The 16,364-nt window shown below is 38.6% G+C and overlaps 1 protein-coding gene across 25 annotated transcripts in view; it reads right to left on the bottom strand.

The window, feature by feature from the left end:
* EIF4G3 (eukaryotic translation initiation factor 4 gamma 3) overlaps positions 1-16,364 on the bottom strand; it is a 331,329-nt gene that overhangs the window by 29,617 nt on the left and 285,348 nt on the right. For all 25 annotated transcript variants that reach the window (XM_077899276.1, XM_077899277.1, XM_077899273.1 and 22 more), the window contains 5 exons: positions 12,525-12,619; positions 9,894-9,987; positions 8,473-8,590; positions 5,591-5,811; positions 3,764-3,873 (listed from right to left, as the gene is read on the bottom strand). In XM_077899276.1, coding sequence (XP_077755402.1) covers positions 3,764-3,873; positions 5,591-5,811; positions 8,473-8,590; positions 9,894-9,987; positions 12,525-12,619 — 638 coding nt within the window. The remainder of the gene's footprint in view (positions 1-3,763; positions 3,874-5,590; positions 5,812-8,472; positions 8,591-9,893; positions 9,988-12,524; positions 12,620-16,364) is intronic.

Below are 16,364 nucleotides of genomic sequence, written 5' to 3'. Positions count from 1 at the left end.
GAGTCTGCATGAGACTCTCTCCTTCTGCCCCTCCTCCCACTCAAGCTTGCTTGCTCTCTATAAACTAAATAAATAAATCTTTTAAAAGTATACTGATATATAGTATATATTCAAAATTTCCACATTGTCCCCAAATGTCCATTATAGCTTTTTCTTGTTCCAGGATACAACTAAAAACCTGACATCACATGTCAGGATGCATGATGTCTCTTTAGACTCTTTTAATCTAGATCAGTCCTTTCTTTTGTTTTTATCTTTTTACGACATTCACATTTTTGGAAACAGTTGGCCCAGTTGTCATGTAAAACTGTCTTAATACACTTCTAACCCATCAAACCTTCTTTTCTCAGCCCCATCTACACCTTATACACATTCCTAGCCTGCTAAATAAATGGCTACTCATCCTTCTAATTTCTAGTTTCCAGAATGTTGCTGCTGTCTATTCCCTATGTTCTTCATCCTTGTGAGTTTTTACCTCATTTTAAAGCCCAACATCATAATAATGCTTTTCAGGAGACCATGGAAATGAATGCACATATCTTTAGTATTTAACCTGAATTGATTGTCTTCATTTTTTTTTTTTAAGATTTTTATTTTTAAGTAATCTCTACAGCCAATCTGACATCAAGGGTCTCATGCTCTTCCAACAGAGCTAGCTAGGTGCTCCATGAAGTGATTAAATATCTTCCCATGGAAATTTATTTACTGAATCTGTGTACAGGGTCAACTAAATATATCAATGTACTTCTTTTAAAAAAATTTTATTTTTAGTCATTTCTCTATACTTAACATGGGGCTCAAACTTACAATTCTGAGACCAGGAGTCACATGTTCTACCAACTGAATCAGCCAGGTGCCCCCTAAATCATGGTACCTTTAATGTCACAGTAGTTCATAATTGTGCCCTTTCCCTGATTTTCTCATGGTTTGGTTCTCATTTCTTTCAGTACTCAGCTGACTGACACCTCCTATAGTCTCTGTGACTGTCCAATCACTAGCTATCATATCACCTTGTTTTAATTCTCTGAACTGAAACATTACTTTTCTTTTTGTATTTGTTGTTTACTTATTACCTAAATTTAGGCAGCTCTGTATCTCCCATTAGATGGTAAGCTCCACAAATGACCTATAGAAGTAGACTATATTGTTCACTATATACACTACAGAATATCCAGGCAGTCTTCCCTAGAATGTGGCTGGCACATTTTAGTTTTTCAGTTAACTATATATCACAGAGGCTAAAAAACACAGGGTGTGGAGTCAGACAAATGCGGGTTTGAATCCTGGCTCTGCTACTTACTACTATGTGAGTTTAGGAGTGTTACAATTTCTTTCTTACTTTCTTTCTTTCTTTCTTTCTTTCTTTTCTTTCTTTCTTTCTTTCTTTCTTTCTTTCTTTCTTTCTTTCTTTCTTTCCTTTCTTTCTTTCTTTCTTTCTTTCTTTCTTTCTTTCTTTCTCTTTCTTTCTTTTTTTCTTTCTTTCCTTCCTTCCTTCCTTCCTTCCTTCCTTCCTTCCTTCCTTCCTTCCTTCTTTCTTTTTTTTAGGATTTTATTTATTTATTCATGAGACAGAGAGAGAGAGAGAGACAGGCAAAGACACAGTCAGAGAGAGAAGCAGGCTCCATCCAGGGAGCCCGATGCGAGACTCGCTCTCGGGACTCCAGGATCACACCCTGGGCCAAAGGCAGGAGCTTAACTGCTGAGCGACCTAGGTGTCAGGTGTCCCACAATCTCTCAGTCTTGACCTCCTAATACAGGGTTATCCTGAGGAATGCACATAGGAAAAGGACTTGGCACACTGCCAAACACAAAACAAAGGCTCAATAAATATTAATTTGTATTATTATTGTCTTTTTTATTTTTATTTTTTTTAAATTTTTATTTATTTATTATAGTCACAGAGAGAGAGAGAGTGAGAGAGAGAGAGAGGCAGAGACACAGGCAGAGGGAGAAGCAGGCTCCATGCACCGGGAGCCCGACGTGGGATTCGATCCCGGGTCTCCAGGATCGCGCCCTGGGCCAAAGGCAGGCACTAAACCGCTGCGCCACCCAGGGATCCCTATTATTGTCTTTTAAAGATTTATTTATTTGACATACAAACACACAATGCAAACTTGGGGAGGGGTAGAAGGAAAGGAGAAAGAGAATACTCAAGCAGATTCCCTGCTGAGCAGGGAGTATGATGTGATAATCCATCCCAGGACCCTGAAACCATGACCTGAGCTGAAATCAAGTCGGACACTTAACCGACTGAGTCACTCAGGTACCCCAATTTTTAAATAATAATAGCACCTACTAAGATGCTAGAAAAAACATCTTTCATAGGATGTGTTCTGTAAGCTGTTAGAATATCATACTAATATGCTAAAAGTCATAAGATATAGTTAATGCTCTGAAGCTAGAAGCCTAATTTTTATTATTTTTTTAAACATTTAATTTTAAGTAATCTCTATATCGAACACGGGGCTTGAACCTGCAAACCCTGAGACCATGAGTCACATGCTCTACTGACTGAGACAGCCAGGCCCCTGGAAAACTAATTTTCTTTTCTTTTTTTTTTTTTTTTTTTTGGGAAAACTAATTTTATTTATTTAACAGATAAGCTTTTGTTGACTCCAGATCCCTCAACTACATCTTATTATATGATCTTCCTAAGAACCTATAGGTCTTTTGGTATTTACTATAACTACAATTTATTTTTTTAAAAAGATTTTATTTGTTTATTCATGAGAGACACACACACACACACACACAGAGGCAGAGACACAGAAAGAGGGAGAAGCAGGCTCCATGCAGGAAGCCTGATGTAGGACTCGATTCCAGGACTCTGGGATCACGTTCTGAGCCAAAGGGAGACGCTCAACCACTGAGTCACCCAGGTGTCCCTATAACTACAATTTAAATAGGTATCTGTTTAGGTTTTTTTTTTTTTTTTTTAGATTTTATTTATTTATTCATTAGAGACACACACAGAGAGAGAGGCAGAGACACAGGCAGAGAGAAAAGCAGGCTCCATGCAGGAAGCCTGATGTGGGACTCAATTCCGGGACTCCAGGATCACACCCTGGACGGAAGGCAGGTGTAAACTGCTGAGCCACCCGGGATCCCCTGTTAAGTCTTTATGATCTGTCTCTGCCACTAGAGTATAGGGCTCATGAAGTCGGGCATTATGTCTTATCTTATTTACTACCATCTTAAAATGAGGATCAAAGAGAAGGCTAGGAGTAAAGGAAGGCAGATTCAAAGCTGGGTCTTGAATGTTTCACTTAGGCTGTCTGAACCTGACACAGTGCTTACTCCTTTGTGCCTCAGTTTTCTACTTAAGAAATAAAAACTCATGTCAGCCATACTTCAAAGTTAATAAAAGAATGATGACAAAATGACTATGAAGGTCATGAGAGGCAACAATATATAGACACAATGCCTAATAATGATAATGTGTTGGTTTTTCTTCATGAGTATCAAAGTCAATGTGGTTATCCCACTGTGGGGATGGACTGGTGGCCACGCTCCCTTCTTGCCATTTGATCTTGGGAACTCTTTTATCAATTTAAAAGAGAGTAGTTTCCAAGAGTGCATCAGAGTTGTTCAAATTAAACTGTGTGGGACTTGGATTACTAACTCTTAAGTCTTAGTGACAAGTGACTTAGACCAGAGTCAAGTTAGTATGTCTCTTATGGGGTTTTGACTGTTGTTGCTTTCTTTCTTTTCTTTTCTTTCTTTCTTTCTTCCTTCCTTTCTTTCTTTATGAAATTTCATTTACCTTAAAATCATTAATGTGTAGAAATTCATCAATGATAGATTTGGACTTCCTCTCCATCTCCAATTCTGACAATGCAGGGGTTGATGTTGCTGGAATTTCTGGTTTCACTACTAGTAAAGTTAAAAAAACGTGAAAATAAAAATGACAAAAATTATCATTAAAATGGTGAGATTATGGTTGACGATATTTATGTGTTACATTGATTTTTCCCACAAAAGCATTAAAATAGATGCAAATTTGATAAGGCAAGGCACCTATAATCAGAAAAGAGAAATTTTATTGTGGCATAGATATATACCAAGTAATTTCATATTCTACAACTAAGAGAATACAGAGATATGGTAAACTTTTATAATTAAAGCCTTTTTGTTCCTTTCTGTATTTTGATTCTTCTCCTCTGCCCCAATGAAGTGCACGTGAAGCTTGCACAATCACGCACAGAGCTCCAAACACATTGGCCTTTGACAGCTGCTTGAACATGCCATGTTTTTACCTACTTATTACCAACCATTCTGCTCATGGTGCTCCTCCTCACTGGGATGCTCTTTCTCTCTGCTCCATACCCATCCTTCCCTGTAAACCTATTTTAACTCTTACTAGTCCATTAAACATTAACCTGAGTGAAGCTTTCCCTGATATCCTTCTGCGTCAATTCTAGATAGTTCCTTTGTTAAGAACTCTTAGAACTCTGCTCTTCTCAGCTTCATAGCACTTTTCTCAGCTCATACTTGTATACAGTATCTTTTGTGGAATTATGTAAGTCTTCCTGACCCAGCAGACTGAAGGCTGAGAGTGGAGATCCAGTGCCTGCAAGTCACTAGGTAGTCAGTGTGCATGTGGTGAATAAACGAATGAACCAGACAATAAACATGCACAGGGCAGCTGCACTACATTATTCACTACACATAAGATATTTTCAAGTCTGTCATGTTATGTTCCCCAAATACCTACCATAGATAAGACACATGTCCCGAAAGCTAAATGATATGAAGTCTACAGCTGGGAGAAGACATTTCAATTTGTCTCTGAATCCATTTAAAGACTATAGTTAGGAAACATAATTTAAATACTGAAACAAATTTGAAAACTATAAAAATATTATAAACAACCAGAATAAAGATTATAAGGATGCAGAAAATGTAAACTATTTTTATTGTCGTCGTCATCATCATCATGGCATCTAGTACCTTTTGAACAATCTGTATTTATCAGATAATGTTCTAAGTATTTACCTGTTTTAACTTTCAATTAATCTTCATGATAATTCTACAGGGGAGGTATACTTACTCTCCGCACTTAACAGATGAAACAGATAGGTTACATTCATGACAGTAATTTTTAGAGCATTATCTGAGTTGGTCCTCTAATCATATACACGCTAAACATATACAAAAACCACAGATGTTACCAAGATCAAGTTAACAAAAGATGATCTGATATTATCTCTTTGGTTTGCCTTGCAGTGGCTCAATAATGTCAGAATTTCCGTATATTTGAGGGCTCTACAAAGCACATGCACTCTAACGCACAGTGAGGGATTATGTCAAGAACTTGTAAGAAATTCAGATTGCTTACTATACAGCAAGAGGCACCCATCACCATCGCATTTAATATAGAAAGAGGAAACTTTATAAATTGTTGAACAAAGGGTAACCTGGGAAATGAAAGTGATGTTACAAAATTAAACGGCTGTCTTTTACCTTTTAAGATACCTGTGTGTTATTATCACAAACATTCTGAAATCTATGTAGTAACAAGGTCTCCTCTGCATTTTCCATTCCACATTTAAGGCCCAAATCTCCTATCGGTATGTATCAAGTCTCTCACCTGACTCTCGAGCCCTGTTTCGGTCAGTCTCAGCACTGTTCCTTTCCATGTCCATGCCTCCAGTAAGCTGTTTCACGGTCTCCAGCATCTCTCTGCGTTGCTCTTCTTGAGACTGATTGTCCAACAGGTCTTTGCTGCTGCCGCCCCTCATGAAAGTATTGGGACGAGCTGCTGGAGATGGAAGGGGCTTGTCATTCTTCTCTCTGCCCATGCTTCCACGACTTAAAAGACAAAACATACTTTTCAGAAGAAAGACCACCCCAATCCCCTATATATTCAAATTATAAAATAATACTAAGACTTTCTAAATGTATGCAGGATAATTTTTTACACATAACTTCAAAGGTGTGAGGCAACAATTCTACTTCAAATTGTATTTACATAAGTAAAATCAGTGCTTCCAAGAGAACGTTAAACATGCTTTTACGTTTTTCAAAAATGTTAAAAGGGATACTACTTAAAATGTTAAAATGCCAATGACAACTCTTTATTTTAGTTTAAAAAATTTTTTAAGAATAAAGAAGACAGTGATGAATGTATGAGCTAAAAAGGTGAGAGACAGAATACCAAACATGGTATCACTATCTTACAAATTACAATTTCTTACAATTTCTGAATTTATTCAGAAACTTCAAATATAAGTAAAATGCTTTGAGAACCAAGTAGTAGAAATAGTTTTTTTAAAAAAAGATTCATTTATTTATTTATTTTATTTTGTTTAAAGATTTATTTATTTATTTATGATAGACATAGAGAGAGAGAGAGAGAGAGAGAGAGAGAGGCAGAGACACAGGAGGAGGGAGAAGCAGGCTCCATGCTGGGAGCCTGACGTGGGACTCGATCCCGGGACTCCAGGATCCCGCCCTGGGCCAAAGGCAGGCGCTAAACCGCTGAGCCACCCAGGGATCCCCCATTTATTTATTTTAGAAAGAGAAAGAGTGACAGAGTGCAGGGGTGAGGGACAGAGGAAGAGGGAGAGAGTTCCAAGCTGAGCCCCACTGGGGTTTAATCCTACAACCCTGAGATCATGACCTGAGCTGAAACTGAGCTGAAACCAAGAACTGGACCCTTAACTGACTAGGTCACCCAGGTGCCCCAGATGTAGTCTTGAATGGACAAAGTCATACATTTTATTTAAGAGAGTATCTTCCTATCTTACTACTTTTTTTGTTTTTTTTTTTAAGATTTTTTTAAAAATTATTTATTTATTTATTCATAGAGACACAGAGAGAGAGAGAGGCAGAAACACAGGTAGAGGGAGAAGCAGCCTCCATGCAGGGAGCCTGTCGTGGGACTCGATCCCGGGTCTCCAGGATCACGCTCTGGGCTGAAGGTGGTGCTAAACTGCTGCGACACCAGGGCTGCCCTCCCTACTCTTTTTTTTTTTTTTAATTATTTTATTTTATTTATTTCTTCATGAGAGATAAAGAGAGAAAGAGAGAGAGAGGCAGAGACATAAGCAGAGGGAGAAGCAGGCTCCACGCAGGAAGCCCGATGGGGGTTGATCCTGGGACCCTGGGATCCAAAGGGCCAAAGGCAGAGGCTCAATCCCTGAGCCACCCAGGTGTCCCCCTACTCTTTTTTTAGACAATTCTAATCACCTGGGCAAATAGTTCCTTGGCCCATAGCAGATCAGGAGCAGCAAATTAAAAGGGAAAAAAGAAAATGACTAGAGGCACAATAATGATCTAACCTCTGAAAGAACATACACAAGTACGCAAAGAGCATAGCCATCAGGGGAAATTTATGGCAGGGCAAAGAGCCACAAATACCTCAATAGCACAAAAGATGCTTAATGACAATCTGAGCCATCCTTAAAAGCGGAATTGTGCTAAGTATATTTTGTTGCAGAAGCCAAAGGTAAAGTAACATAGTTTAGAAAGTCTACCTGGCCAAACTGATTACAATAATATAAGAGAAAAATTTGAGAGCTTAAAGCAACTTTAGCTCTAAAAGCAATGTATCAAAAATTTTGAGGGGTGTCTGGCTGGCTTACTTGGTAGATTGTGTAACTCAGGGTCATGAGTTTGAGCCCTATGCTGGGTGCAGAGATTACTTAAGTAAAATCTTTTTAAAAATGTTGTTTTCTGTCATTATTCTACAGTTCTTTATCCATTTTCTGTAAACCAACCAACGGAGCACTTCACTGTATCAATCCTATAAAAATGAAAGTAGACAGTACAACACAGAGAATAGTGAGAAACAAAAGAGAGCATCAAATATAACTTGAAGAGTGTGACAAAAGAACATGGGTAGGCTGTCATGCCCTTTAATTCATGTGCTTCACAGGGCAGCCCTGGTGGCCCAGCGGTTTAGCACCTCCTTCAGCCCGGGGTGTGATCCTGGAGACCAGGGATCGAGTCCCACATTGGGCTCCCTGCATGGAGCCTGTTTCTCCCTTTGCCTGTGTCTCGGCCTCTTTCTATGTCTCTCATGAATAAATAAATAAAGTCTTAAAAAAAATAAATCCATGTGCTTCACAGTGTTAGGTTAATCTAGAGCATCCTGAGGCATTACTTTAGAGAGCCCTCCACCAGCCTCCCAGGGTGTTTGGGTAGGTCTGGTTTGTTAAGGAACAAACCATTAGAAACTTGCCAGGTAACTTGCTGTTCCTTTCTACCCTATCCCAAACCTTTCTACCTCACCCAATTATATTCTTATCTTAGAAAGCACAGAATGTGAAGATCAAAGGAGGAAAAGAAAAAGAAAATCAATCTTAGGGATAAAAGCTATCCACATCATAGAGATGATCATCATTGTGTGTGTGTGTGTGTGTGTGTGTGTGTGTGTGTGTGTGTATGAAAGAGAGAGAGAGAGAATGATAGAGAACAGACATCAACAGGTAGGTCGGTCCTGTGTTAATATAAGAGTGGGCGTCTCACCTGGTTAAGGTCCGTCGGGAATCAAACTCTAAAGGCGTAGATGATGTAGACCCTGAAGGTGCTGGAGGTTGCAAAGCAGAGAATCTGTTTAAACTGGAAGCACTTGACCGTAAGGCATCTATAGGTGTTGAGAATTGAGAAAAAAAAAATACAAATCACATGACTAAAATGCAGCTGCCTCTCTTTTTTTTCTTTTTAAAGATTTTATTTATTTGAGAGATGGAGAGAAACAGCAAGTGACAGCATGAGGGGTGGGAGGAACAGAGGGAGATAGAGCAGTAGACTCCCGGCTGTGCAAGGAGCTGGATGCAGGGCTCCATCCCAGGATTCCAGGGATCACAACCTGAGCCAAGGCAGACGCTTAACCAACTAGGTCACCCAGGTGCCCTTAAAATGCAGCTTCTAATTCATCTGCCTCCCTAGGGAAGAAGGTGGCTTGTGGAGACTATGTATTTCTAACAATCCTAACAAGGTGATGTCAATCTCCTGGTTCACAGACCATACTCTAAGAAGTATAATGTTAGAAGGAATTTGTCTGTCTGAGGGATGGGGTAATTGGGTGATGGGCATTAAGGAGCATACTTGAGGAGCACTGGGGGTTATATGCAGCTGATAAATCACTAAACTCTACCTCTGAAACTGAAAACACACTATATGTTAATTAAATTTAAATAATAATAAAATAAGGAATTTGTCTGTAAAAAAATCCCCAAACTTAGAAATCTTTGTACATTACAACCATTTCCTGCTCTAAAAACAATTACTTATGTTAGGTAGTGATGGGGGGTAAGAGTCTTAGGGAAGGAGGGAGGCAAGCAAAAACAAAACAAAATATTTCACTTACAGAAGTTAACTAATATAAATCCTATGTATTTATATTAAGTATCATTGTGCATGTGGGCTTAAGTGCATAACACAAGTTTTTTAAAGAATCAAAGGTCAAAATTACTTAATAGAAGGGAAATATGGAAAGGAGCTTAACATTGAAGTTTTTTACTTTCCATTGGACTTTCTTAGCTTTAAAAAGATGTGTTTGTAATGGTCTAAACATTTGAGTCCTAAGGTCAAATCTCTCAAAATCTGACTTTTGATAAAGATTTTGAAAAATATTTCACTCTCTTTTACAACTCCCCTTTATAATTCTTTTTCTTAGCAAAGTGTTTTCTTTTTCACTTGGGTTTTCAGTAATTTCTCTTATTATGGAATTTGTGAACATCAACTTTAACAAAGGAGCATAAGAGATTAAAGTCTTAAACAGCCTAACTGAACAACAACAAAAATTATAAATATTTAAAATACCATAGTGAGGGACACCAGTAAGTTTGCACATGCTTTGACTATACATCTTTCCCTAAACTCATTATTAAATGAATAGTGATAGACCACATCCAAGTACCCAAGAAGGGACACTTCATACTTACCAGTCTCACTTGCCTTTGCTCCACCACTGCTGCCCTTTCCCCAACTGCCCAGTTGTGCTTTAGGTACCAGCTGAATTTTCTCATCAATTGTGGGCTGTAAGTGACCACAAACCAATTATAGGAAAATTCTAGAATGGTTTATTTTCCTTTTTCATAAAAATTTATTTATTTTAGAAAGAGACAGAGAGTGCATACAAGAGTGGTAGAGAGGGGTAGAGGGAGAAGGAGAGAATCTCAAGCAGACTCCTCACTGAGCAAAGAGCCCAACGCCATCTCATGACCCTGAGATCTTGACCTGAGCTAAAATCAAGAATCTGTTGCTCAATTGACTGACATCCCCCAGGAGCTCCTAGAATGTTTTATCTTCTTTTTCCCTTTGGTGTAGTAAAAACTAACTTTAGCAACAAAAGAGTGCTTGGAATAATTTAAGAAACATAAAATGGAGCTATTCACATTCACATGGGATTCTGGTGGTACCTGCACTACTTTGTTGGAATCCAGCATCCACAAAACAGTTTGGAACCACTTGTCTGGAGAATGCATTCAGGTCCCCTAAGATGGTGTAGCATTTAACTAAATATAAGCAGTTTTTGGTAATTTCTCCTGTTTAGTAATGCCAGTGAATAAATCTTGTATGTTACAAAATTAATCCCTTAATCTCTTCACATTACTGTCAGAAAATAGGTCAGACAGGACAAAGATTTTGTATTTCAGTAAAGCTTAACAGGGTGAGGGCTAAAGATGGAAAAGTGGAATGGAAGTGTTCAATACAGGGGAATAAGAAAAAAGTAAACATAGAATATTAGGAAGTGAAGATGCCTCTCTAAGGTTTAATCCCCAAACAAAACTTCACCACAGGTGAACAGAATTATAATAATGTAGTAACTAGAAAACACAAACCACAGTAAGCTGAAATGTAGCTCTTGGTAATAAGTGTTCATAAATTCTAATAGTGCTGCCTTGCTCCACCACATGCTTTCACATAAATCTCTCCCAATTAACAATCTATTTTTTAAATGGTTTTGAAATATTTTTAGGGTATTTTTCTAAGGTATTTGAGTAGAGTACCTACACACAAAATTTATTAAAAATTAACAAACTTTCTAAATATTAATAATGTTGTAGTTTTACCAGCACTATTGTTTTTTATAGCATCCATGAACTGAAACAATATTTAAAAACACAGATAATATTATTATTAAGTACTGATGTAATTTTCAAAGATGTTGGGTTGATGTTGTATGAATTCTCTTAAGATTTTGGTTAAAATAGTCTCTTGCTAGAAACAGAAGTGGATGGGAATCATTGCTGTATTCAGCAATGGAATCTCTGCACGGAGACATCAATAACCAGCGAATGGACAAGAATCTTTGAGAACAGGATCCTAGTTAATTAAAATCAAGAGCGATCTAGAGACTTAATGTACTATCCTGAAGCAATACTTTGAAATGAAGACAAAAATGACATAGCCCATCTTCATCCAATTTTCTTTTTCTGTCAGTTCTCTTCTTTCATTTGATGTTTCTACAGTAGCTTTATTTTTTCTCAAGATTTTATTTATTTATTCATGAGGACAGAGAGAGAAAGGCAGAGACATAGGCAGAGAGAGAAGCAGGCTACATGCAGGAAGTCCGATGACCCAAAGGCAGACACTCAACTGCTGAGCCACCCAGGCATCCCTCCACAGTAGCTTTAGATTGACTTTAGTATCCTACTGGCAGGCAACCAATTTTCAGAACCATGGAAAGTTGTTTTACAAAGGATCAAACTAGACTTGCAAATGATTGGTAAAACCCATTGGCTGTAGAGGTTTCCACTTTTACAAAAGATAATGCCACTTTCTCTGTTCTCCAGGTTCTTCACCTGATGGACAGTGATCAACTTCTGCTGAAAATGTCTGCTAAGAGAAACCTCTTTCCTCTTACTGCCAATGGATTCTCAAGAGAGAGGAAGGTAGAATGTATTAAATCTTCAACACAGAATGATTTCTAGTAGTAGGTCCTCTGTGCTTTCTTTTAGGCCTTGGAAATGGCAAACCATTGATTCCTTTCAAGTTAGGCTTAAATAGGTAGCTGGGTTTTTTTTTTTTTTTTCCTTAAGGCTAAGGCTATATTGTGTAAAGCTTATAATTTATAACTTCTGAAGCATCTTCATTATCATTTCTCTTATAGCAAGCATCTTATAACTTTAAGAATTAAACTAGTTACTTCCCCCTTAGTAAGTCCTTTAAAAAATGAAAAGGATTAACACCAGGACAATTATATAAGAAAACAGGGATCAATACTGACGTGCAGGGCAGCCCCGGTGGCTCAGCGGTTTAGCGCCGCCTGCAGCCCAGGGTGTGATCCTGGAGACCCTGGATCAAGTCCCACGTCAGGCTCCCTGCATGAAGCCTGCTTCTCCCTCTGCCTGTGTCTCTGCCTCTCTCTCTCTCTCCTCTCTGTGCATTCTCATGAATAAATGAATAAAATCTTAAAAAAAAAATACTGACGTGCAGAAAAGCATCTGCACTAAAAAAAAAAACCACTCCTCTATAAAATCTGCCATATGGCTATTTTATGTGAGCAAGAAATAATTTTGAGAGTTACATTATCAAGCTGTTTTAAGTTGTGTTTTAAATGTCATACTCACCTTAGTAATTTTAAGGAATTTTGAGGGGTCTAGTACCCGACTATTCTTGGCACCTTGTACAGTGTTCCATCCACCTTCATCCACTCTCTGGACACCTGCAGGGAGAATAGAGCAAGCCACTCTATCATATACCTCAAATCAGTTTGGCAGTCAAAAAGTAAGCAGTAGAGAAACAAAAGCAAAAATGAACTATTGGGACTTCATCAAGTTAAGAAGCTTTTGCACAGCAAAAGATACAGTCAACAAAACTAAAAGACAATCTACAGAATGGGAGAAGATATTTGCAAATGACGTATCAGATAAAGGGCTAGTTTCCAAGATCTATAAAGAACTTATTAAACTCAACACCAAAGAAACAAACAATCCAATCATGAAATGGGCAAAAGACATGAACAGAAATCTCTCAGAGGAAGACATGGACATGGCCAACAAGCACATGAGAAAATGCTCTGCATCACTTGCCATCAGGGAAATACAAATCAAAACCACAATGAGATACCACCTCACACCAGTGAGAATGGGGAAAATTAACAAAGCAGGAAACCACAAATGTTGGAGAGGATGTGGAGAAAGGGGAACCCTCTTGCACTGTTGGTGGGAATGTGAACTGGTGCAGCCACTCTGGAAAACTGTCTGGAGGTTCCTCAAAGAGCTAAAAATAGATCTGCCCTATGACCCAGAAATTGCACTGCTGGGGATTTACCCCAAAGATACAGATGCAATGAAATGCCGGGACACCTGCACCCCGATGTTTATAGCAGCAATGTCCACAATAGCCAAACTGTGGAAGGAGCCTCAGTGTCCATTGAAAGATGAATGGATAAAGAAGATGTGGTTTACGTATACAATGGAATATTACTTAGCCATTAGAAACGACAAATACCCACCATTTGCTTCGACGTGGATGGAACTGGAGGGTATTATGCTGAGTGAAATAAGTCAATGAGAGGAGGACAAAACATTATATGGTCTCATTCATTTGGGGAATATAAAAAATAGTGAAAGGGAATAAAGGGGAAAGGAGAAAAAATGAGTGGGAAATATCAGAAAGGGAGACAGAACATGAAAGACTCCTAACTCTGGGAAATCAACTAGGGGTGGTGGAATGGGAGGTGGGCAGGGGGTGGGGGTGACTGGGTGATGGGCACTGAGGGGGGCACTTGATGGGATGAGCACTGGGTGTAATTCTATATATTGGCAAATTGAACACCATTAAAAAATAAATTTATAAAAAAAAAAGAGTAAACAGTATTTTCAACTCAGCAGCTCCAATCAAAATCAAAGAAAAGGACAAAAGAGATTGTAAAGCTGAAAGTCTTTTTAACGCCCAGGATGACATGAAAATATCACATAGGAATACCATGAGACACACTGACCTAGGAGAAACTGAACCTAATGATTAGAGATTCAGTGCTAGACACAGGAGGGCCCATTCTTGTTTATAGCTCATGATTAGAATTTCAGGAGAAATCAGTTGGAAATCATTAAAGTTTATTTCGCCTAATGGTGTCAAATGACACATATACTTCCATCATTCCCCTAAAAGCCTGCTTCTCCAACCTATCAGCTGCTCAGGTAGAAACCCGATTCCTGGGATCCCTGGGTGGCGCAGCGGTTTAGCGCCTGCCTTTGGCCCAGGGCGCGATCCTGGAGACCCGGGATCGAATCCCACGTCGGGCTCCTGGTGCATGGAGCCTGCTTCTCCCTCTGCCTATGTCTCTGCCTCTCTCTCTCTCTCTCTCTCTCTGTGTGACTGTCATAAATAAATAAAAAATATTAAAAAAAAAGTTTTAAAAAAAATAAAATAAAAAGAAACCCGATTTCTACTTCTCTCACATTGGCACCCAATTTGCCAGCAAATCTTGTCAGTTCAACCTTTACAATATATTCAGCATTTAGCTCATCTTATTATTACCAACACCATTGTTTTGGTTTTCTCTAGCAACATTTCATTGATTAGTACAAAAACATCTTCATTAACTCAACTGCTTCCACCATCAACTATTTACATCATGGTGGCCAGCAGGACTCTAATTAAGCATGAGTCAGGTCCTGTCACTTCTCTATTCAAAACATTCCTGTTAATCTCTCCATCTCACTCAGACAAAAAAACAGATTCCTTCTAAATGGCCTACAAAGTCTGAGTAATCAGGCCCCCTGATTACTGATTACTGGGGTCTTTCAAACCCCATCTTCCAATGCTCTTTGCTCCAGCCACACTGGCCTCCTTGCGATTCCCTGAAAATGCTACTTCAGGGCCTTTTACTTACTATTCCTTTTGCCTAAAAACCTTTCCCCAGATATCCACCAAGGCTTAATTCTTTCATACTTACTTTAGGTGTTCACTCAAATTCCAGCTTTAATCGGCACTCCAACCACCCTATTTAAAATTGTACCTTTACCCACCAAACCTGGCACCACTCATATTCCTCTGTTTTATCTTTTTTTCTAGAACAAAGTGATCTGACAAAATTACGTATTTCATACAAGCATTTTTCATCTGTCCCCCTGGTATGATGGAAGCTGCATGAAGGAAGGGATTTTGTCTCTCCTATTAAGCAATGGGCACTTAATATTTGTGGAATGAAAGACCAAATTATCTATCCAAATTTTTTCTGATCCTCAAATACATGACACTCTTTTTGCTGACATTATTGATCATGAACAAACTTGTTTCCTGTTTCTTATATCCTAGTGCTCCTTCCACTGCACTTGTTTTTTATCTGTCACTTTTCCAAGAGTTCTTTTCTTTTATTAGAAAAGACATCTTCTATGGACATCCTCCATGGATTGGGCTTTCATTCTAGTTCAAAAATAAATAGAAGTCATTACGTGAAAGGCACTATGCTAAGTACTAGAGTGAAGAAGGTGAGGAAGTATGGTGTCCCATGAAACTTAAGTACACTTTCTTTCATGGAGGATTCATTTCTTGTAACTTCACTATGAGCTCTACTGTCTGTGATAAATAATAGCTACGTGGTTATTGAGTATCAAGTGCCAGTTGCTAAGCTGAACACATTACATATTATTTACTTCACTTCATCCTCACACAAATCCTAGAAACAGTGATTAAATCCATTTTACATATTAAGTGACTTGTGAAAGGTCATACAGCTAGGAGAGCTAAAGTTTAAAACCAGATAGTTTGGCTCCAGAGTCTATGCTCTCAACCATTACACTTACATGACCCAGTAACTACAATGCTCACGTAACAGCACAGTAGACAAATGAGTGGTCCTATTTGGATGCCCTCCTGCCACCTCAAAATAAAGGCTTATGAGAAGAATGATCATTTCCCTGCTGAGAAAAGGTTTCCTCGTCCATTATTCTTAAATTTAGTCCATGAACTTTCTATTTTCTCAGGTATAAAATGCCTTCTATTTCACCTTTCATATTTTCCCCCCATTTCTTCCTTTTATAATTATTGTTACCATGATTTCAGCAACAGTAACATTTTTGAGTTGTGTACCCCTTTTATTCATCATTTAAAACACATAGGCCTATTTTATTTACATACTGCTACCATGACATTATCCTTTTGTTCGAAAACTTAAGATCTTAAGATCGCTTTTTTTTTTTTTTTTTTTTTTAATTTATGATAGTCACACACAGAGAGAGAGACGCAGAGACACAGGCAGAGGGAGAAGCAGGATCCATGCACCGAGAGCCCGACGTGGGATTCGATCCCGGGTCTCCAGGATCGCGCCCTGGGCCAAAGGCAGGCGCTAAACCGCTACGCCACCCAGGGATCCCTTAAGATCGCTTCTTAATGTCAACCATCTATCAAGTCAAAAGTTCTTAATCTGGTTCCATTCTTCCAAACAAACATTTTCCCCACTG

This window comes from Canis aureus, chromosome 5, assembly GCF_053574225.1.
Source record: "Canis aureus isolate CA01 chromosome 5, VMU_Caureus_v.1.0, whole genome shotgun sequence".
In the NCBI taxonomy this organism is placed as follows: Eukaryota; Metazoa; Chordata; class Mammalia; order Carnivora; family Canidae; genus Canis; species Canis aureus.
This window is presented reverse-complemented; position numbering and strand designations above follow the sequence as displayed.